Source organism: Phocoena phocoena, chromosome X (genome assembly GCF_963924675.1).
Source record: "Phocoena phocoena chromosome X, mPhoPho1.1, whole genome shotgun sequence".
In the NCBI taxonomy this organism is placed as follows: Eukaryota; Metazoa; Chordata; class Mammalia; order Artiodactyla; family Phocoenidae; genus Phocoena; species Phocoena phocoena.
In genome coordinates this window covers 129266527-129292861 of record NC_089240.1, presented here as the reverse complement: position 1 = coordinate 129292861, position 26335 = coordinate 129266527, and the positions used below count along the sequence as shown (strand labels likewise).

The following is a 26335-nucleotide window of genomic DNA, read 5'->3' as shown; positions in this document are numbered from 1 at the left end:
TTCTTGCCTGCCTCTAATCTGTTTTCCACACGCAGTCAAGTGGTCTCTTAAAAAATGTAAATCAGATAGTCAGTTCCTTGCTAAAATCCAATCTAGGGCTTCCCTGGTGGCGCAGTGGTTGAGAGTCCGCCTGCTGGTGCAGGGGGCGCGGGTTCCTGCCCCGGTCCGGGAGGATCCCGCGTGCCGCGGAGCGGCTGGGCCCGTGGGCCATGGCTGCTGGGCCTGCGCGTCCGGAGCCTGTGCTCCGCAGCGGGAGAGGCCACAACGGTGAGAGGCCCGCGTACCGCAAAAAAAAAACAAAAACAAAAGCAACAACAAAAAAACCAATCTAACGACTTCTCTTTGCACTTGGGATAAAATCTAAATTTTTTAGCATAGCATGCAAGGCCCACTGGGATCTATCATGCCTACATCCCTTATCCTTCTTTTATTTTTCTTCCGGTTTTATTGAGATGTAATTGATGTACAGCACTGTATGAGTTTAAGGAATACAGAATGATCTGACTTATATACATGGTGAAATGATGACCACAGTAAGTTTTGTGAGCATCTATCATCTCATGTAGATACAACATTAAACAAATAGAAAAAAAAATTTCCTTCTGATGAGAACTCTTAGGAGTTACTCTTTTTGTGGTACGCGGACCCCTCACTGTTGTGGCCTCTCCCATTGCGGAGCACAGGCTCCGGACGCACTGGCTCAGTAGTTGTGGCTCACGGGCCCAGCCGCTCCGCGGCATGTGGGATCTTCCCGGACCGGGGCACGAACCCGTGTCCCCTGCATCGGCAGGCGGACTCTCAACCACTGTGTCACCAGGGAAGCCCAGGAGTTGCTCTTGTTAACAGCTTTCATGTATGACATGCAGCACTGTTATTTATATTTATCTTGTCCTGCATTCCATCCCTAGTATTTATTTATCTTAGAACTGGAGGTTTGTACTTTTTGACCACCTTCAGACCTTCATCCAATTCCCCCTCCCCCAATACCATCCTCTCAACTAGGAGTGAAAGCGCAGAGTCCTAACCACTGAACCACCAGGGAATTCCCCTTCTTATTTTATTTCTGTCTGTAATTTATATGGTTTTTAGTGAAGTCTTGCATATCTCATTAATGTATTCCCATGCATTTGTTATTTTTACGTGATTGCGAATGGTATTTTACTTTAAATAATTTCTTTGCTGTTGCATGCAAATAAATAAGCTTTATATTTTGTATCTACCTTTCCTAAACTATATATTTATTTGCATTTTCTTTGTATACAAACATATCACATGCAAATACTAATAACTTTGTTTTTTCTTTTATAACATATCTTTCATTTTCTTTTTCCTATGTCAGTGCTTGGGCTAGGAAGGCCAGGACATCTTTGAATAGTAGTATTAATTACAGGGATCCTTGCCTTATTCCCAGTCTCACATGGAAAGCTTCCAGTGTCTCACCATTCTAATGTGGTTTGCAGCAGACTTTTGTAGACACCATTCATTAGATTAAGGACATTCTCTGATATTCCTACTTTGCCAAATGTTATTTTTAAAAATCATGAAAGGGTATTGAATTTATTGAAACACTTTATGATCATGTGATTTTTTTTCCTTTATCCTGTTAACGTGAAGAACTTCACTGGCCAATTATTTTTTGCAGTATAGTTGGTTAACAATATTATATTAGTTTCAGGTGTCTAGCATAGTGATTCAGTATTTTTACAGATTATACTCCATTAAAAGTTATTACAGGGAATTCCCTGGCATCCCAGTGGTTAGAACTCAGTGCTGTCACTGCCGGGGCCCGGGTTCAGTCCCCGGTTGGGGAACTGAGATCCTGCAATCTGTGCAGCATGGCCAAAAAAAAAAAGTTATTCCAAAGTAATGGCTATAATTCCCTGTGCTGTACAATATATCCTTGTTGCTTATCTATTTTATGCATAGTAGTTTGTACCTCTTAATCCCCTACCTTATCTTGCCCCTCCCCCTTTCCCTCTCCCCACTGGTAAACACTAGTTTGTTCTCTATATCTATGAGTCTGCTTCCGTTTGGCTATAATACATTTATTTGTTTTGAGTCTGCTTCCGCTTTGCTATAATACATTATTTGTTTTATTTTTTAGATTCCACATACAAATGATATCATACAGTATTTGTCTTTCTCTGTCTGACTTACTTATTTCACTAAGCATAAGAGCCATCCACATTACTGCAAATGGTAGAATTTCATTCATTTTTATGGCTGAGTAATATTCCATTGTATATATGTACCACATTTTCTTTATCCATTCCTCTGTTGATGGACACTTAGGTTGCTTCCATGTCTTGGCTATTTTAAATACTGCTGCTATGAACATTGGGGTGTATGTGTCTTTTCGAATTAGAGTTTTCATTTTTTCCTGATATTTGCCCAGCAGTGGGATTGCTGGATCATATGGTAGCTCTAGTTTTAGTTTTCTGAGGAACCTTCATGCTATTTTCCATAGTGACTACACCAATTTACATTTCCACCAACAGTGTACAAGGGTTCCCTTCTATCCACATCCTCACCAGCCTTTGTTATTTGTTGCCTTTTTTTTTTTTTGCTGTACGCGGGCCTCTCACTGCTGTGGCCTCTCCCGTTGCGGAGCACAGGCTCTGGACGCACAGGCTCAGCAGCCATGGCTCACGGGCCCAGCCGCTGCGCGGCATGTGGGATCTTCCCAGACCGGGGCACAAACCCATGTCCCCTGCATCGGCAGGCGGACTCTCAACCACTGCACCATCAGGGAAGCCCTTGTTGCCTTTTGATGATAGCCATTCTGACAGGTATGACGTGATACCTCATTGTGGTTTTGATTTGCACTTCTCTAATAATTAGAAATTTGGAGCATCTTTTCATGTGCCTGTTGGCTATCTGTATGTTTTCTTTGGAAAAATGTCTATTCCCTTCTTTTGCCCATTCTTAAATCAGGTTGTTTGTTTTTTTGACATTGAGTTTTATGAGCTGTTTATATATTTTGAATATTAAACCCTTGTTGGTCATATCATGTGCAAATATTTTCTCTCATTCTGCAGGTTGCTTTTTGTTTTGTTGGTGGTTTCCTTTGCTGTGCAAAAGCTTTTTAAGTTTAATTAGGTCCTGTTTGTTTATTTTGCCTTTATTTCTTTTCCTTAGAAGTTAGATCCAAAAAATATTGCTATGATTTATGGCAAAGAGTGTTCTATGTTCTCTTCTAGGAGTTTTATGGTTTCAGGTCTTGCAGTTAGGTCTTTAATCCATTTTGAGTTTATTTTTGTATATGGTGTGAGGAAATGTTCTAATCTCACTGTTTTACATGTAGCTGTCCAGCTTTCCCAGCACCACTTATTGAAGAGACTGTCTTTTCTCCACTGTATATTCTTGCCTCCTTTGTTGTAGATTAATTGACCATAGGTGTGTGGGTTTATTTCTGAGCTCTCTATTCTGTTGCATTGATCTATGTGTCTGTTTTTGTGGCAGTATCATTCTGTTTTGATTAATGTAGCTTTGTAGTATTGTGTTAAGTCTGGGAGGGTTATGCCTCCTGCTTTGTTCTTTTCCCTCCGATTGCTTTGGCATTTCAGGGTCTTTCATAGTTTCATTCAGGGTCAAGATCCGTATGAATTTGGGGATTATTTGTTCCAGTTCTGTGAAAAATATGGGTATTTTGATAGGGATTGCATTAAATCTGTAGATTGCTTTGGGTCGTATGGACACTTTAACAATATTAATTTTTCCAATCCAAGAGCGCAAGATGTCTTTTCATTAGTTTGTATCACCTTCAGTTTCCCTCATCAGTGTTGCATAGCTTTCAGAGTATAGGTCTTTCACCTCCTTGGTTAAGTTTATTCTTTTTGATGCGATTTTAAACAGGACCATTTTCTTGCTTTCTCTTTCTGATAGTTCATTATTAGTGTATAGAAATATGACAGATTTCTGTATATTAATCTTGTATGCTGCAACTTTGCTGAATTCATTTATCAGTTCTAATAGATTTTGTGGAGACTTTAGGGTTTTCTATATAAAGTGTCATGTCATCAGCAAATACTGACTGTTTTACTTTCCAATTTGGTTGCTTTTTATTTCTATTTCTCGTCTGACTGCTGTGGCTAGGACTTCCAATACTATGTTAAATAGAAGTGGCAAGAGTGGGCATCCTTGTCTTGTTCCTGAATTTAGAGGAAAGGTTTTCAGCTTTTCACTGTTAAGTATACTGTTAGCTGTGGGTTTGTCATAAATTCCCTTTACTGTGTTGAGATACGTTCCCTCTATACCCACCTTGAAGAGAGTTTTTATCATGAATGGATGTTGAATTTTATCAAATGATTTTTCTGCATCTATTGAGATGATCATGTGATTTTTATCCTTCCTTTTGTTAATGTGGTGTATCACATTGATTGATTTGTGAAAATTGAACCATCCTTGTGTTTCTGGAATAAATCCAACTTGATTCTTTGATGGTATATGATCCTTTTTATATATTGTTGGATTTAGTTTGCTAATATTTATTAAGGATTTTTGCATCTATATTCATCAAAGATATTGACCTGTAATTTTCTTTTTCTGTAGTGTCTTTGTTTGGTTTTGGTATCAAGGTAATGGTGGCCTTGTAGAATGAACTGGGGAGTGTTCCGTCCTCTTCAATTATTTGGAATAGTTTGAGAAGGATAAGTATTAGTTCTTCTTTATATGTTTGTTAGAATTCCCCTGTGAAGCCATTTGGCCTTGGGGTTTTATTTTCTGGGAGTTTTTTTTTTTTTAATACAAATTCATTTTCACTACTAGTGATTGGTCTGTTCAAATTGTGTGTTTCTTCTTGTTTCAGTCTTGGCAGGTTGTATATTTCTAGAAATTTGTCCATTTCTTCTAGGTTTTCCAATTCTTTGGCATGTAACTATTTGTACTATTCTTTTATGATTTTTTTAATCTCTGTGGTATCAGTTGTTATTTCTCTTGTTTCATTTATTTTGTTAATTTGGGCCCTCTCTCTTTACTTCTTGGTGAGCCTGGCTAAAGGTTTATGAATTTTGTTTATCTTTTCAAAAAAGCAGCTTTTGGTTTCATTGATCTTTTCTATTGTTTTTTTTATCTCTATTTTATTTATTTCCTCTCTGATCTTTATTATTTCCTTTCTTCTGCTGACTTTGGCCTTTGTTTGTTCTTCTTTTTCTAATTCTTTTAGGTGGTAGGTTAGGTTGTTTATTTGAGATTTTTCTTGTTTCTTGAGGAAGGCCTGTATTGCTGTAAACTTCCCTCTTAGAACTGCTTTTGCTGCATTCCATAGATTTTGGAGTATTGTGTTTCCATTTTAACTTGTCTCGAGTTATTTTCTGATTTCCTCTTTGACTTCTTCATTGACCCATTGATCCTTATTAGCATACTGGTTAGTCTCCACACATTTGTGCTTTTCCTATTTTTCTTTCTATAATTGATTTCTAGTTTCATACTGTTGTTGGAAAAATACTTGATATAATTTCTATCCTCTTAAATGTGTTGAGACTTGTTCTGTGGCCTAGCATGTGATTTATCCTGGAGAACATTCCATGTGCACTTGAAAAAAAATGTGTATTCTGCTGTTTTGGGATTGAATGTCCTGTAGATATCTATTAAGTCCAACCAGTCTATTGTGTCATTTAAGACCACTGTTGCCTTACTGAGTTTCTGTCTGGATGATCTGTCCATTGATGTCAGTGGGATGTAAAAATCCCCTACTATTATTGTGTTACTGTCAATTTCTTCCTTTATGTCTGTTAGTATTTGCTTTATATATTTAGGGGCTCCTGTATTGGGTGCATATTTGTTAATGAGTGTAATATCCTCTTTTTTATCGATCCCTTTATCATTATATAGTGTCCTTCTTTGTCTTTTGTTATAGCTTTTGTTTTAAAGTCTGTTTTGTCTGATAGAAGTATTGCTACTCACACTTTTTCTGTTATTTCTGTTGGCATGAAATATTTTTTTCCACCCCTTCACATTCAGTCTTTGTGTGTCTTTAGCCCTGAAGTGAGTCTCTTGTAGGTAGCATATTGAAGAATCTTGTTTTTAATCTGATCAGCCCACCTATGTCTTTTGATTGGAGCATTTAGCCCATTGACATTTAAAGTAATTATTGATAGATATGTATTTATTTCCATTTTATTGCTTGTTTTCTTGTTGTTTTTGTAGGTCTTCTCTGTTCATTTCTTCTTCTTTTTGTGTCTTCCCTTGTGGTTTGGTGATTTTCTTTAGTGTTATGTTTGTGTTCCTTTCTTTTTAGTCTTTGTGTATCTATTGTAGGTTTTTCATTTGTGGTTATCATTGGGTTCATATATGTTGACCTATAACTGTATCTACTTGGTTTTTTTTTTTTTTTTTTTTTTTTTTTTTTTTTGTGGTACACGGGCCCCTCACTGTTGTGGCCTCTCCTGTTGCAGAGCACAGGCTCCGGACGCGCAGGCTTAGCAGCCATGGCTCACAGGCCCAGCCGCTCCGTGGCATGTGGGATCTTCCCGGACCGGGGTATGAACCCGTGTCCCCTGCATCGGCAGGCGGACTCTCAACCACCGCGCCACCAGGGAAGCCCTATCTACTTGTTTTAAACTGATAGTCATTTAAGTTCAAACAAATTCTAGAAGATCTACATTTTTTACTCCCTTCCCCCACATTTTGCGTTTTTGATGTCATATTTTACATCTTCATGTCTATACCTTAACTCTTTATTGTAGTTATAGTTGATTTTATAATTTTTTGTATTGTAATATTTGTACTGGCTTATTTAAGTGGTTGATCCTCAGTCATTACTATATATTTGCCTTTCCTAGTGGGATTTCCCTTTTCCTATAGATTTTTCCTTCTTTTCTGCTTAGAGAAGACCTTTTAACATTTGTTTTAAGGTAGGTTTAGTATTGATGAACTCTTTTAGTTTTTGCTTGTCTGAGAAGCTCTTTATCTCTCCTTCGATTCTGAATGATGATCTTGCTGGGTAGATTATCCTAGGTTGCAGGTTTTTCCCTTTTAGGACTTTGAATCAATCACTCCACTCTCTTCTGGCCTGCAAAGTTTCTGCAGAGAAATCAGCTGATAGCCTTATGGGGATTTCCTTGTAAATGACTATTTTTCTCTTGCTGCTTTTAGAATTCTCTCTTTATCTTTAACTTTTGCCATTTTAATTATGATGTGTCTTGGTGTGAGTCTTTGGGTTCATTTTGTTTGGAACCCCCTGTGCCTCCTGTACCTGGATATCTGTTTCCTTCTTTAGGTTTGGGAAGTTTTCAGCCATATGTTCTGCAAATACATTTTCAATGCTTTTCTCTCTCTTTTCTCCTGGAACCCCAATGAAATGAATTGTTGGAATGCTTTTGATAGTACCTAGAGGAATGGAGTTTTTTATATGCTTTGATCCAAATCAAATTAGATCCCTTTGGCAAAGAAGCTTCTGGTCTTCACGACTTGCCTTGCCCTGGTAGAACTACTTCTGAGTGAGCTGGTGAGGGGTATGGGAGCACCCCAAGCTAAAATGCCACAGATTCTCAGTGTTCTTACCAGATGTCCAGTGGTTGTTTTTTTTTTCCAATAAATCCTTCCCAATATAATATACAACAATTTTGTTGTATGCTTTTGGTAAATTTTCAGAGTCCCCAAATAGTTGTGCTTGACTTTTTAAAAATAGTTTTGTACACTTGTATCATTGTTTTTTGGAGAATGGCTTTTCTGAGCTCCTCATTCAGCCACTCCGGTAATACCACCTTCCTCTGTTTGCTAATATTTTTTGCAGGGTGAAGTAGAAAAGAATAGCTTTATTGCTTTGCCAGGCAAAGGGGGCCGCAGCAGGCGAATACCCTTAAAACTGTGTGTCCCAACTTGGAGAGGGTAGTGAGAAGTTTTACAGTAATGGTTCAAAGAGGGTGTGACGTTTGCTAATATTTTATTTAGGATTTTTGCATTGTTAATCATAAGTGATATTAGTCTGTACTTTTCTGATATATTTTATGTTTATCAGGTTTAGCTACCAAAGTTATACTTGCTTCATAAAAAGAATTAGAAATATTCCTTGATTTTCTAAACTCTTGACCAAATTTGTGAAGCACTGGGACTGTCTGGTCTTTGAAGTTTTGGTAAAATTGTCTGTTGAAACCATCTGATCTTCGTAACTTTGTCTATTTTAGTCTTTGGAAATTTTTTGTGTCAATTTTGCTGTGGTGTATGTTTTTGAAAATTATCCATTTCATCTAGATTTTAAAATTTATTTGTGTAAAGGCATGCAGAATTGTCTCTTTTTAAAAAAGTTTCCTCTGTTTCAATGATGATTTTTTCCTTGTCAATTCTTATTTTGCATATTTGTGCCCTCCTCTTTTATTGATTAGATTGGCTAGTCGGTTGCCTTTAGGTTATATTTTTTCCCCAGGAAACCAAGATTTTGATTTTTAAAAATTAATTCCAGGGCTTCCCTGGGGGCGCAGTGGTTGAGAGTCCACCTGCCGATGCAGGGGACACGGGTTTGTGCTCCGGTCCGGGAAGATCCCACATGCTGCGGAGTGGCTGGGCCCGTGAGCCATGGCCGTTGAGCCTGCGTGTCCGGAGCCCGTGCTCCGCAACGGGAGAGGCCACAGCAGTGAGAGGCCTGCAAAAAAAAAAAAAAAAAAAAAAAAAAAAAATTAATTCCACTATTTCTCTGTACTCTATTATTTTTTGCTTTTATCTTTATTTTATAATTTCTTTTCATTTTCTCTATTGTTCTTTTTTAGCTTTGAACTGGTTATTTAATTCATCTGTTTCATTCTGTCATTTTTATTGATATAATGTTTTAATAGATTCTACATTCTGGGTAGAATTGACCATTTATTTATTCCAGGTACTTGATGGGCCCTTTCAATATTAGATTCAAGTGTTACTTTATTTGTAGACCTTTTCTTGGATTATGATTTCAATATTTTATAAAATTAATTTTTATTGGAGAATAGTTCTTTACAATGTTGTGTTAGTTTCTACTGTACAGCAAAATGAATCAGCCGTATACATATACATATGCCCCCTCCCTTTTGGACTCCCTTCCCGTTCACGTCACCACAGTGCATTGAGTAGGTTACCCTGTGCTATACGGTAGGTTCTCATTAGTTATCTATTTTACACATAACATCAATAGTGTATATATGTCAATCCCAATCTCCCAGTTCATCCCACACCCCCCTTCCCCCTTGGTGTCTATACGTTTCTTCTCTACATGTGTGTCTGTATTTCTGCTTTGCAAATAGGATAATATATACCATTTTTCTAGTTTCCACATATATGGGTTAATATGTGATATTTGTTTTTCTCTTTCTGACTTACTTCACTCTGTGTATGACACTGTCTAGGTCCATCCATGTCTCTACAAATGGCCCAATTTCATTCCTTTTTATGGCTAATATTCCATTGTATATATGTACCACATCTTCTTTATCCATTCCTCTGTCGATGGGCATGTAGGTTGCTTCCATGTCCTGGCTATTGTAACTAGTGCTGCAATGAACATTGGGGTGTATGTATCTTTTTGAGTTGTTTTTCTCTGTGTATGCGCCCAGGTGTGGGATTGCTGAGTCACAGCTCTATTTTTAGTTTTTTAAGTAACATTCATACTGTTTTCCATAGTGGCTGTATCAATTTACACTCCCACCAACTGTGCATAAGGGTTCCCTTTTCTCCACACCCTCTCCAGCATTTGTTATTTGTAGACTTTTTAATGATGGCCATTCTGACCGGTGTGAGGTGATAACTCATTGTAGTTTTGATTTGCATTTCTCTAATAATTAGTGATGTTGAGCATCTTTTCATGTTTGTTGGCCATCTGTATGTCTTATTTGGAGAAATGTCTATTTAGGTCTTCCACCCATTTTTTTGATTGTTTTTTATTTTTGCTACTGAGCTGCATGAGCTGCTTGTAAATTTTGGAGATTAATCCTTTGTCAGTTGCTTCGTTTGCAAATATTTTCTCCCATTCTGAGGGTTGTCTTTTGATCTTGTTTATGGTTGCCTTTGCTGTGCAAAAGCTTTGAAGTTTCATTAGGTTCCATTTGTTTGTTTTTATTTCCATTTCTCTAGGAGGTGGGTCAGAAAGAATCTTGCTGCGATTTATGTCAGAGAGTGTTCTACCTAAGTTTTCCTCTGAGAGTTTGATAGTGTCTGGTCTTAATTCCATCAATCTCCATCACATCATTCTGAGCTGGGAGTTATTCTCTTGCTTTAAGATGATGTTGACTCTTCAGTTTATTTCTCAGAGGCAGCCTGGCTTTTCCACATGTCCAAGTTCTAGGGAGACACTTTGCTCCGGTGCCCACGTGCTGAGGGCCCTTTTTGGCGGTGTTCCCCGCCACCGGCCGCCGTCTCCTCCCATGGGCTCTCGCAGTTCAGGGCCCCTGCCTTTCCTCCTCCTCCACTTGCTCTCTCTCAGCATGAGCCAGTGCTCATCTTCCTACGCTGTGAATATTGAGAGTCTCTAGGATTTTATATTTAACCTTTTCTCAACATCTACAGCCTAGATCATGTCCTCTCCTCTGAGGTTTTGACTGCCATCTCTGAGCAGGTCTCATTTGCATCTAGGACCATATATCTTGCTACCTTCTGGACATCTCCTATTTCAGTTCAACAGCTATTCTAAATGTTTACGTCACACTGTTTATGTCACGTCCGTCTCACAAATGTCTGATCCTGGATTCATCCAGCTCTCCTCTCTCTCCGGATCTGTACCTGAGGTGCTGACTCTTGCTTCAGAAATTCATGGTCACCGATTCACGCTGCTGCTCATCACAAGGACTATTTCACGCCTGCTGCCCTCTCCTCAGACCTCCAGCTCTGTCTCTACCATCTCTAAGTGCAGAAAATTCATGTAACAAATGCAACGAGCATTTGTTAATTACTGGCTCTGACTCTCCCCAGTTCACAGAGAGAACTGAAGCCATCATACAGCAACCTCTTCAAAATCTGGTCCGCTTTCCATCTGTGGGGGGAAGGTGTTCTGACTGCCCAGCTAGACTCAATAGCAAGTCTCTCTCCCTCCCTGGAGCTGCACACAGGGCCCTGAGGTGCATAGGTACTTGGAGCCTAGTGTCAATTGATGTTGTCCGCATTTTTCACCACACTGCTTGTTTCTTGCAGGTGATGTAGAAGGCCAATCTTTAAGACACCGAGATAAGCGGCTAAGTTTAAATTTGGTAAGTTTGGTACTTGAGTTTCTTTAAGCCTCAGTTTTTACCAGAAAAATAGCCTGACCTATTTATGTTCCCATGATGTCTTTTAAGACAGCACTGTGAATCTCTGAGGACCCCTCCAGTCTCCCATTAAGGCTTAAACTTGTCGGGAGCTACTGGACTTTGTGTGCTCTGAGGACCCTGCCAGTTCTAATGGTCCAGACGCTTCCCCAAACTTGGGGTACCTGCTGAAGTCATCACATGATACTTAAAGCATTTGCATAAATTCATTAACCTCTGTCTTCTAGCATGAGATCTAGGCGAGTCATCACCTACCTCACACGATAAATCCAGAGGCAGAGCTTGAGTTAGAGGCTTGTCTGACTTTCCTAAGGAAGTTCAAAGTTATTCTTGGAAAATCTGCAACTGGAGTGCCATGTGCAGCCGAAGCTGCCCACTGGAAGCAGTTTCCATGGCTATTCTGTGCTTTCCCTTGCAGCCGTGCAGGTTCTTCCCAATGTCCCCTCCAGCTTCCGCCAGCACTGAGGACAGCTACGTGCTCATGAGCCCCCAGGCCGCCGCCTCTGCTCTCGGACCCCACTGCAGCCCTGACGACTACATCCCAATGAGCTCAGGAAGCATCTCCAGCCCATTGCCCAAGCTCCCGGCGGACCTGGAGCCTCCCCCCGTGAATAGAGATCTCAAGCCTCAGAGGAAACGTAAGTTACTTCCCCAGGCCTGCTGTGTGGGACTGGGGAGCAAGGTCTGGTGGCTGTGTGGCAAAGCTTCCCTCCTGACCATCTCTGGGAAGGGGACACTAGAGAAACCAGCCCAGAGGCCTGGGAAGCACAAGGGCAGGGAGAAGTGGCTGGGATTGAGTGGGGAGGATCCTAAGGATGAACTTGGAGCCAAGTTCACTCCAGAGGACTCATCTTTGGCTGCTTCCCTAACAAAGGCGTCCACCTTGTGTAAGGCAGCCAAGAATGGCCTTTGACACTGATTCCTGATACACACCTGGTCGCATGCCACATCACTCAGTGCCCTGCTAGCGCCCGGCAGAAGAGGTGTGTGGGGCGGGGGCACGTAGAGGTGAGTGGCCGGAACAGGCAGGGAGGAGGGCGAAGAGGGAACGAGCAAAAGCAGGTCAGGGTAACTTGCCAACTTCCTTTTTCGCTCGTCGTCACCTGCCCAGTAGGGCTGGGCGATTCCAAGGAAATACCTGGTACCGTGACCGCGACCCCTGACACTCCATTGGCTCCATCGCCGGCTCTGCTGCTTCAGGTGGCCCCGCCCAGAGCTGGAACTAAGTCGTCTGCTTATGCCCGGTCCTCTCCAGGCTCCCCCTCTTCAATTCGAGTCAAATCACATTTCTGGGAGAGGCACAGATGAGCGAGCAAGCAGGGAGAAAGATATGTCCAAACCACCTGGAAGAAAAAGTAGAGTTATTCAATAGGTACTAAATAGGAGAACAGACCCTGTCTCGTGAGCTTTAGAGGAAGTAGCCATTCAGGCTGGCCAGAAACCATTTCACAGGGACCTGTAACTTTGAGGTAGATACTGTTGTTTCGCTCAGTGACTTTTCTGTAGCAACGCTGTGCAACAGAACTTTCTGTAACGAGGAAAATGTGGCTGTTGAACAAGTGAAACGTGGCCAGTGCAACTGAGGAGCTGAAGTTTTAAATTTTATTTAATTTTAATGCATTTAAATTTCAATAGCCACATGAGGCTAGTGGCTACCACGTTGGATGTTAGAGCTCTAAAAGACCTAGTGATGGAGGCGCAGAGATTTTGGTTGGACGTGTGGTTGTGGATTAATTGGGACGCCTGGGCCAGGAGGGGCTGGTTCTTAAACGTGTGGCTCCGGGGTTGGACCCTGCGGCCCAAGCAGGAGAGGCAGGGGGTGAAGCCAGGAGGCGGCTGGTCAGTGAAGCCGAGACCAGGGTGCATCACAGCCAGGAGAGACCTTCTCCCCGGGGACTACACGACGCATATGTCCTTTTCAGCTCAGCACCTGGCAGGTCTGAGGCTCCCGGGCAACTGAATGAGCAGCACGAAAGTCACTGGCAATATGGAGCGGAGTTAAACACTCTCCACCTGTGTGGCCTAGTGGAGGAAAGAGCTAGAAAACCAAGCTGGTCAAGGCAGCAATAGAGGAATACGCTCACGACCAACTCAGCAAGTCGGGCAGCTGAGGGGGAATGGGATGCCAAGGCTACTGCAGTGAACAAGCCAGAAAACCCTGTGCTCCCAGAACGCGGTCAGTCTAGAGCCGAATCAGATCATCACAGCTGAATGTATCGTCACGAAGTGGGCGAGTGCTGTGAAGGGTAAGCACAGGAACTCATGACAGCCCATGAGCTGGGCCTTATCTTGCCTGGAGGTCAAAGAAGGCTTTCCTCCTAAGCAGGACCTGTTGAGCTGAGATCCGAAGATGACTCTAAGGCAGAGAGATGGGGAAGAAAGGTACAGTTTCAGTTTGGGACACCTAGAACCATGCCTGACAGTGAGTTCTCGGTAAGTGTGTAGTGACTGGATGTAAGCCCAGCTGATCATGTGGCCACTGGCTCGGTGGTTGTCCCCTCTACCCCCAGTGAGGCAGGGAAGAGTAGGACAGCAAAAAGCACGCTCACCATTGGCACTGCTTGTAAGTAAATGTGGATCTGATGGAATGTCATTGTTTTATAGTCTTCAGTTTCTGGCCTTGAACCCCTGAGAACTTACCATGTTGGTTGTCATGTGTTATCTTGTAGCACGGTCACCTCCCCTGGACCTGAAAAGCCTCTCCACCATCCGGGAACACACGTCTCTCACCAGGACCAGCACTGTGCCTTGGTGAGTCTGATTGCTCATAGGGGCCTCATCCGGTGCACTCCCAGCATTACTCAGGCCTCGGTGGTTAAAGGTAGTCAAAGCCCACTCGATCTAGCTTAAGTCGAATGAGGGATGGGATTTATTATCCCGAGCTGGAAGTGTTTTGTAGGTCACAGAGGAAGGACCATAAGTCAATCTCCCAGGACAATGGAATCGGGAACAAGAGTGCTGCTGGGAACCTGTCTCTCACATCTGCTTCTCTGTGGTGCAATCCTCACGGCCTGAGATGGCTGTCCCTTAGATCCTTACTTACATGCTACAACCCTAGTACCAACAGAGAAAGGTTCTTTTTCAATCCCAATTCACATGGGCTCAGGAGACAAACCCCAAAACGTATCTGCACCCTTTCATCTCACCTTGTAGCAATTTCAGAGTCCTTGTAGGAATTTCAGAGTCCTGAGCCTGGCCTGGGAGTTTCTTAGTTCACCCTATATGCCGCAGGACACAACGGCTCTGTAAAGCAGAATTCTGCAGTGAACTGCATTCCCAGACAGAACTGCAGAGCCTTGGATGAAAGTGGATTCCTACCAAAGGAATGACCACACTTCCTTACTTTTCCTGGTTACTTTGAATGGAAACAAGAGAGCCTCAAAGGAGCGTTTTTGTTTTGTTTTGTTTTGTTTTGTTTTTCTCTAAATGATATGATGCCTTGGTCTCTTTCTAGAAAGCTCATGAGCTGTGTCACATGGAGGGCCTGGAAAAAAAATAGCCTTTGAGAATTGGGAACCCTTTTCCCCATAGCAGGACGGCAGCTGCGGGGTAGTCTCTCTCCTGGTTCAGGAATTGCTTTGGCCAGAAGGAAGTTGCATGGGGAAGCGGGGGCGAGGGCCAAAAGCCCAGAGGGGCCATGTCAGTTCTTGGCTGGCTTTCAGAGCAGCTGTAAGACATTGCCTTGACCTCACCTATATTTCTGTTCTTAGCAATCGAACCAGCTTTCTCTCTCCAGAAAGAAATGGTATTAATCCTGCAAGATTTTTTGCCAATTCTGTTTCCAGAGAAGAGGAACAAAGCTACATGCAAATGGTAATCCTATATTTTTCACACTCTTCTTATTCTTCACCCCAATCTATATTATCAGTTCACTGTAAAGGAAACATAGCATTCAGAAAGTCCTGTGCAATCTTAAAACAATTACTTGACTGTAATACCAGCTTACAATGTTTTCCAGACTGGGAACAAGTTGTTATGAAGTCGGTTTTCTTTCCTGCAATATTCAGCTCCTCGTACCACTTTGAGGCCACAGTTTTAAGTGTACCCAGGGCTGCAACGTGTAATGGGAAAATGGAAATGCTAGCAACTCTTTTCACCATGGCTGGGATATTGTGTTTGACTCCAGTAGGTTTGTAGCTTCCTGGATGTCCAGAGTCTAAGCTGTGAAAACTCACACATTGGATGTCCCCTTCCACCACACCACCGGGTAGCCCTGCCCTGACTGCCTCCGAACCTTTACCAAAGATGAATCACTTAGAGTCCCATTGGGACGGTGGCCCGGTGGCCCGGGTCATGGATGGGTCTAGTCTCTGGAGACTCCTGGTAGAGTCTTTCTGTGGCCCAGAGTGCACAGAGACCCGACATCTCGATCCTTTGATGAACGATTTATGGTTCAATCTCTCCTCCTGCCCTCTGTTGTCCCTTCCATTCTCTCTACTTTGGATTCTGTTGAGAATGGGTTACTGAAGAGAAAGGGGGTCTTTTAGCACCTCTGGCAATTATCAGGCCCTTTAGCCAGAACTTTAAAATGTAGGGAACTCTAGAGAGAATCTCTGTTTAAACTATGAAATTTTGAAAAAGAGATCTTAGAAGGACAGTGTTCAAGGCACTGAGACTATATACTTTTGAGAAGAGAAATCTGCCTTCCTATACGTGACAATAACAGGCATTTAAAATTCTCAAAACAGTCATCTCCAGTGAAGCAGCAATTAAATGCTTCATTTTGCCTTTCTATTTGACAGATTGTTCTGTGAGTACCCATATGCAGGTGGAAAGTGACTCATATCCAGTCTGCTGTGGTATTCCCAATATTTTTCACACTTAGTAATGGCCCTTGGGAAACCTCTAGAAGAAAACACTCTTATAAAAGATACTGCCCAGCTGTGCTTTGTCTCCAGAGAACAGAGAAGGGAAGCGAATCTATAGCCTCATAGAAGCAAGTGCAGAATCATTCCAGACACTAGCAGTTATTTCTGATCTTTGAGGTTGTGAGAAAGACCACTGTTTCATTAACAGCGTAATTCAGGATTGGTCTCTTGCCTGTATATAATCATTGATTAATGACTGTCTCTGTACATTACTAGGCAATATGACACAGTAGATTAAGAGCCCAGAAAACTGGCTGAAGGAAGGTAGCTCTGAGGGAACCACCACATAAATGAATTTAAAGCCTATCCCATCTCATTCAGTTGTGTGTTTTAAATTTAGTAATATGATATTTTCAAATGACTTTGATTTACATTATTTCACTTGTTCCACAAAACAACCCATTTGGTAGACAGAACTAATATAATTCAGTTTCAATTTTGCACATAATCATATGCATAATTTTTTTCTCTTTGAGGACAAGTTCTTATCTGAATGTAAAAATTTAAGCTAGGGGCTGAAATACAAGTTTTCTTTTATTAAAGTCACCTATCCTTCTTTAGCTACTTTATTTTTTAATGAAATATAGTTGATGTTCAACATTTTGTTCGTCTCAGGTGTACTACGTAATGATTGACATGTGCATACATGAATGAAATGATCACCGTGATAAGTCTAGTAAGCATTTGTCCCTCTATGACTTACTACAACGTTATCGATCCTGTTCCTTACGCTGTAGAGTACATTCCCATGGGTTATATAATGGAGGTGTGTGCCTCCAAATCCCCTTCACTTATTCCGCCCACTCCTCACCCCCTCCCTTATGGCAGCCACCCATTTGTTCTCTGTATCCGTGAGTCTGTTTTCATTTTTTGTTTTCGTTTTTGTTTTTGTTTTTGGCTGCGTTGGGTCTTCATTGCTGCATGCGGGCTTTCTCTAGTTGCGGCGAGCAGGGGCTACTCTTCGTTGTGGTGTGCTGGCTTCTCATTGTGGTGGCTTCTCTTGTTGTGGAGCACGGGCTCTAGGTGCATGGGCTTCAGTAGTTGTGGCTCGTGGGCTCAGTAGTTGTGGCTCACAGGCTCAGTAGTTGTGGCTTGCGGGCTCTAGAGCGCAGGCTCAGTAGTTGCAGTGCATGGGCTTAGTGGCTCCGCAGCATGTGGGATCTTCCCAGACCAGGGCTCGAGCCCATGTCCCCTGCATTGGCAGGCAGATTCTTAACCACTGCGCCACCAAGGAAACCCCTGCTTTTTGGTTTTTGTTTTGTTTAGATTCTACGTATGAGTAAGATCATGTAGCGTTTGTCTTTCTCTGACTTATTTCACTTTGGCATAACAGCCTCTAGATGCACCCATGTTGTCATAATGGCAAGATTTCTTTGTCTTTTTTTTGGCTGGGTAACATTCCATTGTGTGTGTGTCTATATATATATATATATATATATATATATATATATACACATGTACATACACACACACACACACACATATATATACACATCCGTATACCACATCTTTATCCATTCATCTATTGATGGACACTGAGGTTGCTTCCATGTCTTGGCTATTGTAAATACTGCTGCACTGAACACGGGAGTGCATGTATCTTTTCGAATTAGTGTTTTTGTATTTGGGGGGTGATAAATACCCAGAAATGAAATTACTGAATCATATTTTTAATTTTTGAGGAGCCTCCATATTGTTTTCCATAGCAGCTGCACCAATTTACATTCCCACCAACAGTGTACGAGGGCTCCCTTTTCTCCACATCCTCACCAAATTTGTTACTTGTGTTCTTTTGATGATGGCCATTCTGACAGGTGTGAGGTGATGTCTCATCGTGGTATTGATTTGCATTTACTTGCTGATTAGTGATGTTGAGCATCTTTTCATCTATCTGTTGGGCACCTGTATGTCTTCTTTGGGAAAATGTCTATTCAGGTCCTCTGCCCATTTTCTAATCAGGTTGTTTGTTTTTTTGATGTTGAGTTGTATTTGTTATTTGTATATTTTGGATATGAACCTTTTGTCAGATGTATCATTTGAAAATATCTTCTCCCATTCAGTAGGCTGCCCTTTTGTTTTATTGATAGTTCCCTTTGCTGTGCAAAAGCTTTTTAGTTTGATGTGGTCCCTTTTATTTACTTTTTGTTTTTCTTTCTCTTGCCTGAGGAGACATAACCAAAAAATATTGTTAAGACCCATGTCAAAGAATATACTGTTTATGTTTTCTTCAGGGAGTTTTATGGTTTCAGGTCTGGTATTTGTCTTTCATCCATTTTGAATTTGTTTTTGTATATGGTGTGAGAAAGTAGTCCTGTTTGATTCTTTTGCATGTAGCTGTCCAGTTCTCCCAACATTTATTGAAGAAGCTGTCTTTTCTCTGTTGTATATTCTTGCCTCCTTTGTCGTAGATTAATCAACCATACAAGTATGGATTTATTTGTGGGGTATATTCTGTTCCATTAATCTATGCATCTGTTTTTTTGCCACTACCACACTACTTTGATTATAGTATAGTTTGAAATCAGGGAGTGTGATTCCTCCAGCTTTGTTCTTCTTTTTCTTTCTTTCTATTTTTTTTTTTTTTTTTTTTTTTTTTGCTGCGTGCTGGCTTTCTCTAGTTGCGGCGAGCGGGGGCTACTCTTCGTTGCGGTGCGCGGGCTTCTCATTGCGGTGGTTTCTCTTGTTGCGGAGCACGGGCTCTAGGCGCAAGGGCTTCAGTAGTTGTGGCTCACGGGCTCTAGAGCGCAGGCTCAGTAGCTGTGGCGCACGGGCTTAGTTGCTCCATGGCACGTGGGATCTTCCCGGACCAGGGCTCGAACCCGTGTCCCCTGCATTGGCAGGTGGATTCTTAACCACTGCACCACCAGGGAAGTCCCTGTTCTGTTTTTTTAAATTTGATGAAGCACTTCAGTAGGCAAGGTACCGTGAAAACCGCATGACCATCATATAAAAATAATCTTAAAATGGTAGAGAATATAGTTTTAAATTGTATTTTGTAAATCCAAAACTCAACTGCCAAGAAAGGAAAGGGGATCTCTCGGGCCAAAGGTATTGAGAACTTGCAAATCCTGAAAATCAATAGAAATTACAAAAAATAAAATCACCTAGGGAAGTAAGTCATTATTAGAAATATTAGATTTCACATATAAAAAAACTATGTTTCATATATTTAAAAAATAAGATGAGGAGTTGAAAGTTGGACTGAGCCAAAAGATACTATTTAAAAACGACCAGGTGGGGGTTCCCTAGTGGCGCAGCGGTTGAGAGTCCACCTGCCAATGCAGGGGACACGGGTTCGTGCCCCGGTCCGGGAAGATCCCACGTGCCACGGAGCGGCTGGGCCTGTGAGCCATGGCCGCTGAGCCTGCGCGCGTCTGGAGCCTGTGCTCCACAACGGGAGAGTCCACAACAGTGAGAGGCCCGTGTACCGCAAAAAAAAAAAAAAAAAAAGATCAGGTGGATTAGAAAAGACCATTTAGAACTTCTAGACATAAAAATAGGGATGAAACTAGAAACTCAATGGGTGAGTTAAACAGACTGAACCCAAAGAGTAATTTAGTGAACTAGAATATAGTTTTGAAGTTACTGATAAGTCAGGACAAGGAGATAAAAACATAAACAAAGTTGAGAAATGGAAGATAGTACGAGAAGGTCAAACATTTGTCCAGTCAGCGTTACAGAAGGAGATAATAGGAAAAAAAATAGAGAAGCAATATGTAAAGGGATAATGTCAGTTTCTCACAGTTCATGAAAGACATCAATCCTCAGTCCAAAGACTCACAAATAGGTCATTGTAGTCAAATGTTAGTGGTAGAATGTGGATGGTAGGTGTATGGGTGTTCATAGCATATTTTCTTCAATTTGGCTGATTATTAGAAATTTTTCATAGTAATAAATTGAAGAAATAAACCCCATGAAAGGAAAATGAATAAAGGTGAAAACAGAAATTAACAAAATAAACCACAAAATTAGAATCAACACCGACCTAATTTGCTCTTTTAAGAGATTAAAATTGAACGCAACCAATCAAGAGAAAGCAATGCATGCAAATAAACAATATCAAGAATGCAAAGGAAGGAGGTAATAATTGCAAATACATCAGAGATTAATGACGTGAGAATACTATGAACAACTTCATATTGAGTGAATTTCAAAACTTTAGTGAAAATAGGCAAATTCTCAGAAAAATATTATTAAAAACTGACTCAAGTAAAAACAGAAAACACAAATTATTAGAGAAACTGAATACGTAGGGAAATTTTTACTACATAGGATCACGAGGCCCCCAAAACTTTACAGAAACTTTCTATCAAAAGGAAGCGATCATTGCAGTCTTATATAAGCACCTCCAGGGAATGGCAAAAAGAGGAAATATTACCCACCTTATTTTATAAAGCTAAAATAACTTGATACCAAAACAAATAGCACTAACATAAGTAGAAAATTATATATCAATCTCACTCATTCATGCAGGTTAAAAAATCCTAAGCAAGAATAAGTCCAACCAAATCGTGCACATGAATGTTCATAGCATCATTTTTCATAATGGCCAACAAGTGAAAGCAACCGAAATGTTCACCAAATGATGAATGGGAAATTAAAATGTGGTATGGCTACACAGTGGAATGTTATGCATCCATACAATGAAATCAGATCCATGAAACAACAAGGATGAACCTTGAAAACAATATGCTGAGTGAAAGAAGCCAGTCACAAAAGACCACCCTTTGGGATTTCTGGACCCCATTCCAGGATGTGTGCGTGTTGGTTGGGGTGGGTTCCCACATAACACCAAGCAATTCTCGGACACTGGCAGGGCGTCCAAGGATTCAACTCAATTCTGACACTTTCTACCGGGAGATAGCGTCAGATTCCACAGGTTAAGGGTTCAGTCCTACAAGACTGCCCACCCCTTCCAACTTCAGCTGCTGGTCACAATCCCAGGTTGTTATCTGTGCTTCTGACTTGACTGGCTACAGATTGGAGGTTCCCACATCCCCCTCCTTGGGTTTGGCTCATTTGCTAGGGCAGCTCACAGGATTCAGGGAAGTACTTACTTACGTTTACTAGTTTATTATAAAAGGATATGATAAAGGATACAGATGAACATCCAGATAGAAGAGAGGCACAGGGCGAGGCATGAGGAAAGGGCCCAGAGCTTCCACACCGTCACCAGGGGCCACTCTCCCAGCACCTCCAGCTGTTCACCAACCGAGAAGCTCTCTGAGCCCAGTCCTCTTGGGTTTTATGGAGGCTTCACTATACAGTATGACTGGTTAAATCATTGGCCGTTGGTGACTGAGTCAAGGTCCAGCACCTCCCCACTCCCCGGAGATCGGGTGGGAGCCGGGAAGTGGGACTGAAAGTTCCAAGCTTCTGATCACATGGTTGGTTCTCCTCGCAAGTAGGAGGCACGTTGTCAGGTGCCACCTCATTCCTATAATAAGAGACATCTCTGTCATTCTCAACACTTAGGAAATTCGAAGGGTTTTGGGAGCTGTGACCCAGGAATCGTGGACTGAAGACCAACTATATATGAGAAATAAATATTTGGTCATCTGAATGACCAAATATATATTTCTTGTAAATCACAGTATCACAACCACATATTGTATGATTCCATTTCTATGACATGTCTAGAATAGCAAATCTATAGAGACAGAAATTAGATTAGTGGTGGTTGCCTAGAGCTTGGGGAGATAGTGGGACTAGGGGATGATGGCTACGGGGTGCAGGATTTCGTTTTGGGGTGATGAAAATATTCTAAAATTGAGGTGATGATTGCACAAATATGTGAATAGCCTAAGCACCACCGAATTGTACACTTTAAGTGAGAGAATTGCGTGGTATGGAACTATATCTCAGTAAAGCTGTTTACAAAAGAAATCCTAAAGATTTTAGTAAAATAAGTTCAGTACTTTATAAAACTGAAAATATGCATGAACGGGCTTCCCTGGTGGCGCAGTGGTTAAGAATCTGCCTGCCAATGCAGGGGACACGGGTTCGAGCAGATTGAGCTCGACCAGATTCGACCTGGTCCGGGAAGATCCCACATGCTGTGGAGAAATGAAGCCCGTGCGCCACAACTACTGAGCCTGTGCTCTAGAGCCCGCGAGCCACAACTACACAGCCCGCAAGCCACAACTTCTGATCCCACGTGCCACAACTACTGAGCCGGTGTGCCACAACTACTGAAGCCCACGCTCCTATAGCCTGTGATCCGCAACAAGAGAAGCCACCGCAATGAGCAGCCCACGCACTGCAACGAAGAGTAGCCCCCGCTCGCCTCAACTGGAGAAAGCCCACACGCAGCAATGGAGACCCAATGCAGCCAAAAATAAATAAGTTAATTAATTAATTTTAAAAATATGCACGAACAAGTCGGAATTATTCCAGGTATGCAAAGTAGTTTTAACATTTGAGAATCTGTTCATGGGCATCTCAGTAAAAATGGCAGATTGACCACAGACTTCTGTTTTCCCTCCGTCCCAAACCATCCTCTAAAATCACAGTAAGGGATTTGTTAAAGGCATAAACCCACACGGCTGTGAAGCACTGAAGAAGACAACACGGTAACGCATTGGAAAACTGGAAAGCAGGTGGATTTGTAGTGAATGACTGATCAGACCCAAGAGGGAAGCTCTAGCATAAAGACAGAAACCAAACAAACTATGCCAGAAGGAGAAACAGTTTCTTTTAAATCTATTGTTACAGATATTCCCTGAGAGATGAGCTGTTACAACCATAAATTAAAGGAATCTATCAAGTCAGTCAAGCACATTAACATGTTAAAGGAGAAAAGCAAAAATATTCAGTAGAACTGACCAGCTATTCACATATGGGAACGTGATATGTGAACAGAGGCTGCATTACTGGGAAAAGGAGGGTTGCCTATGTGGGGTGCGAACAGAACAAAAGGGAATTAATTGTGTCCCTGGGTGACCACCACATGTTAAAATCAGTTGAGGCTAGGTTATTACTTAAATGTAAAGGACAAAACTTGATAACTTAGAAGAAGATGTGGGAAAACAAATTACAACCTCAGCATAGGAAGAATTCTTTAAACAAAATACAAGAGCAAACTACTCAGGAAAATATTGATATATTACATTGAAAGCGAGAACAGTTCTTCATTTAAAAAATACCAAGAAAAACCCACTGTAGACTGTGATGGGCTATTAGCAACACACATAACCAACAAATTGTTAGTCTCTTAGATATGTGAGGCAAATCAGAAAAATACAAGCACTTCAGTATAAAAATTAGCAAAACAAAAACAAACCTAAACAGATAATTCACAGAAGAGAAAAAAATAAATGACCCGTAGACATATGAAAGGATGGTCAATTAATTAAATTATCAAGGGTGTGGAAAATCAAATCACAGTAAAATACCATGTTCCTCATATCAGGCTGGTGATAGTCAAGTTGAAGGGGCCCACATCCCAGGGACACACCCTAGAAATTCTTCCACAGGTGCGTGAATGCTCACAGGAGCATTGCTTGTAAGAGCCTCCAAACTGGAAACAACTCAAATGTCTGTTGTTGGTGGAACAGTTAAATAAATTACGTAATGGAATCATGTATGCTAATGAAAATGAATGAAATGGGGCATTGACATGGGTGAATGTGAAGTATGTAAATGGAGCGCAAATTGAAGTCACCACAAATGCACACAATACGGTTCTATTGAGAAAAGTTCAAAACAGTCAAAACAAAACAGTATGTCACTTAAGGACACTCACACGTTCATAAAGCCATCTTCAAAAAGAAAAGTGGTAAACACCAAGTTCAAGGTAGCACTCACCCCCTTGGGGGGCAAGAAGGCAGCAGTAGGGCTTCCCTGGTGGCGCAGTGGCTGAGAGTCCGCCTGCCGATGCAGGAGACACGGGTTCGTGCCCTGGTCCGGGAGGATCCCACGTGCCGCGGAGCGGCAGGGCCTGTGAGCCATGGCTGCTGAGCCTGTGCGTCCGGAGCCTGTGCTCCGCAATGGGAGAGGCCGCAGCAGTGAGAGGCCCGTGTACCGAAAAAAAAAAAAACAAAAAAAACAAACCAAGAAGGCAGCAGTAGAACGCAGCCCTCGGCATGTGCCGTGTGTGTCATGTAGTGGTGGTATACTCCGAAGCTGGATGGTGATGCCATGGGTGTGTGTTGCACACGTTATCACTGTTTGTATTGTATAAAGTATCTTTAAATGCATTTGGGATGTCTTCACTAAAGCTTTCATAAGTGTGATTGACCTTTTCAGGATTTAAAGTCTCTAAGGTATCATGGGCCTGTCAGATCCGTAAAATGATTCCTTCTTGGGGGAGATTTTGGCCAACTGCTTCAATGGTGAATGAAGGCATAGCTTCGCTGTTGTCCAATGGTAGCTGCTCGTCCCCTGGGCAGCCCGGCCAGAAGTCGGTAACCCGCATCCTGTGACGCTGATTTCTAGGAGGAGCACGGAGAAGCCAACTTGCTGAGCAGTGGAGCTCTGACGTGGACGAGGAAATTCAGCCTGGACTATTTAGCCCTGGACTTCAACTCAGCATCACCAGCCCCTGTGCAGCAGGTAGGAAGTACTCTGCGTCTGAGAATTCCCAGGAGATTCCATTTCGGTATGGATTTTGTTTTGGATGCTTCCACCGTGGATGTTCTCTTTGCAAAGTCTTAAACCTACAGACACGTACAGTGAAGAATCTTAAAGTCAGCCCTAACTCTGCCTCCCAGAAGCCCTGGTGTATTTCCCTCGGGGCTGTGTTCTTTGCATGTCTACGTGTGTAAATGTATGTAGTATTCGTGCTCTTCAAAGCTTGGACTGTAACGTTTGTTGAGAAATTGCTCTGGCAGAGATGAGGGTGGCGTAAAGTGTAGTCCAGGCATAGGAAGGGCCTGCTGAGGGAAGAAGTAACAGCCCCGCTTGGCTAGACTCTGGGGAGTGGTGACGGGAGCTCTCAGTTGGCTTTGAAGCAGCTCCGTAAAGGGCCTCAAGTGCCAGGTTGGGCAGTTTTGACTCCCTTGAGTAGTATTCTTGTCTGTAGAGTGGTCAGCAGAAATAACGCCTATGTTGAAGCCTGTCGTGAGGATTAAGTGAGTTAATCCATGTAAGGGACCTTAGCCATTGACTGTTGTCACTCACTGCCCGGGGAAGCCATGGAATGAATGGCTGGTGAGCAGTGGACAACAGCTGAATAGTTTTTAGCACGGGATGGTCATAGTCTAGACTGCGCTAACAATATATTGTTTGATGAGAAAAATCACTTGCTGAACAGAATATACAGTATAATTTCATTTTGTGTGTGTGGAGAAAAAAACAGTCTGGGAGGCTTCCCTTCCCTTTTGCTGAATGAGCTCCCACTTCTCCTTTACCTTTCATTGCATCCCAGAAACCTAAAATGATACTCCAGCAAAGCTGGTCAGCAGGATAGACAGATAAGCCCAGACGGTGCATGAGCCAGTTCTGGTCGGCTGTGCAGTGAAGACAAGCCCCGAATCTCTGTGGCTTTTGACCGCAAAGGCTTCTCAGTTGTTGCCTGTGGGACAGTCCATCACGGTCCCCACGTGAGGCATGCCGGTGTCCTGGCAGGAGAAAAAGGGAGAGTGCAGGATCACAGGACGCCTCTCTCCTCTTTAGGAGGGGCACCCGTCACCCCACTCATATTATATTGGCCAAGGCGAGTCAGCTGGCTAGAGCTAAGTTGAAGGGAGCAGACGTGAGGAGAGATTTACACACATTCACACGCAGCGTGACATTTCTGCAAGTGATGACCCAGGAGGGAGGGCCAGCCAATACTTGACACTGTAATCCACCAGAGACTGACTGACATTGTGCTGAATTTTTAAATTTGATGGAATGAAACCCTTTTTCTTCTCCCCCTTCAGAAACTTCTCTTTTCAGAGGAGCAAAGAGTAGACTATGTCCAAGTGGATGAGCAGAAGACGCAAGCTCTCCAGAGCACAAAGCAGGAGTGGACGGACGAGAGGCAATCCAAAGTGTGACGGGGCTGGGCTGTGGGCAGGGGGCTCTGACGGAGGCCAGCCCTTGTCACCGGCCACACTTGCCCCTGCCAAGCCTCAGGCTGGTGGACCGGGATGTAGAAAACTCCATTCGGGCAGGGTAGGAACAATCAAAGCAAAAGTTGCGTTAGAAATCTTCTCCAGTGGAGCCTTTGGCATGCAGATTGGAGCCAACAGGATGACATCTCTTGACTCCAATGCCTGAAGTTTCGATCTCTCTCCTGTGCTTCCACTGGAATCATAAATGATCCTAGGAGAGACGCGC

At 42.3% G+C, this 26335-nt stretch overlaps 1 protein-coding gene across 2 annotated transcripts in view; it reads left to right on the top strand.

Annotated features, from left to right (window-relative positions):
* GAB3 (GRB2 associated binding protein 3) overlaps positions 1-26052 on the top strand; it is a 60104-nt gene extending 34052 nt beyond the window's left edge. Inside the window, exons 5-10 of one of the 2 annotated variants that reach the window (XM_065901176.1) lie at positions 11092-11147; positions 11623-11842; positions 13874-13955; positions 14915-15017; positions 24509-24625; positions 25936-26052. In XM_065901176.1, the coding sequence (XP_065757248.1) occupies positions 11092-11147; positions 11623-11842; positions 13874-13955; positions 14915-15017; positions 24509-24625; positions 25936-26052 (695 nt within the window). The remainder of the gene's footprint in view (positions 1-11091; positions 11148-11622; positions 11843-13873; positions 13956-14914; positions 15018-24508; positions 24626-25935) is intronic. The other variant, XM_065901177.1, reaches the window with a different exon arrangement.
* The last annotated feature ends 283 nt before the right edge of the window (positions 26053-26335 follow it).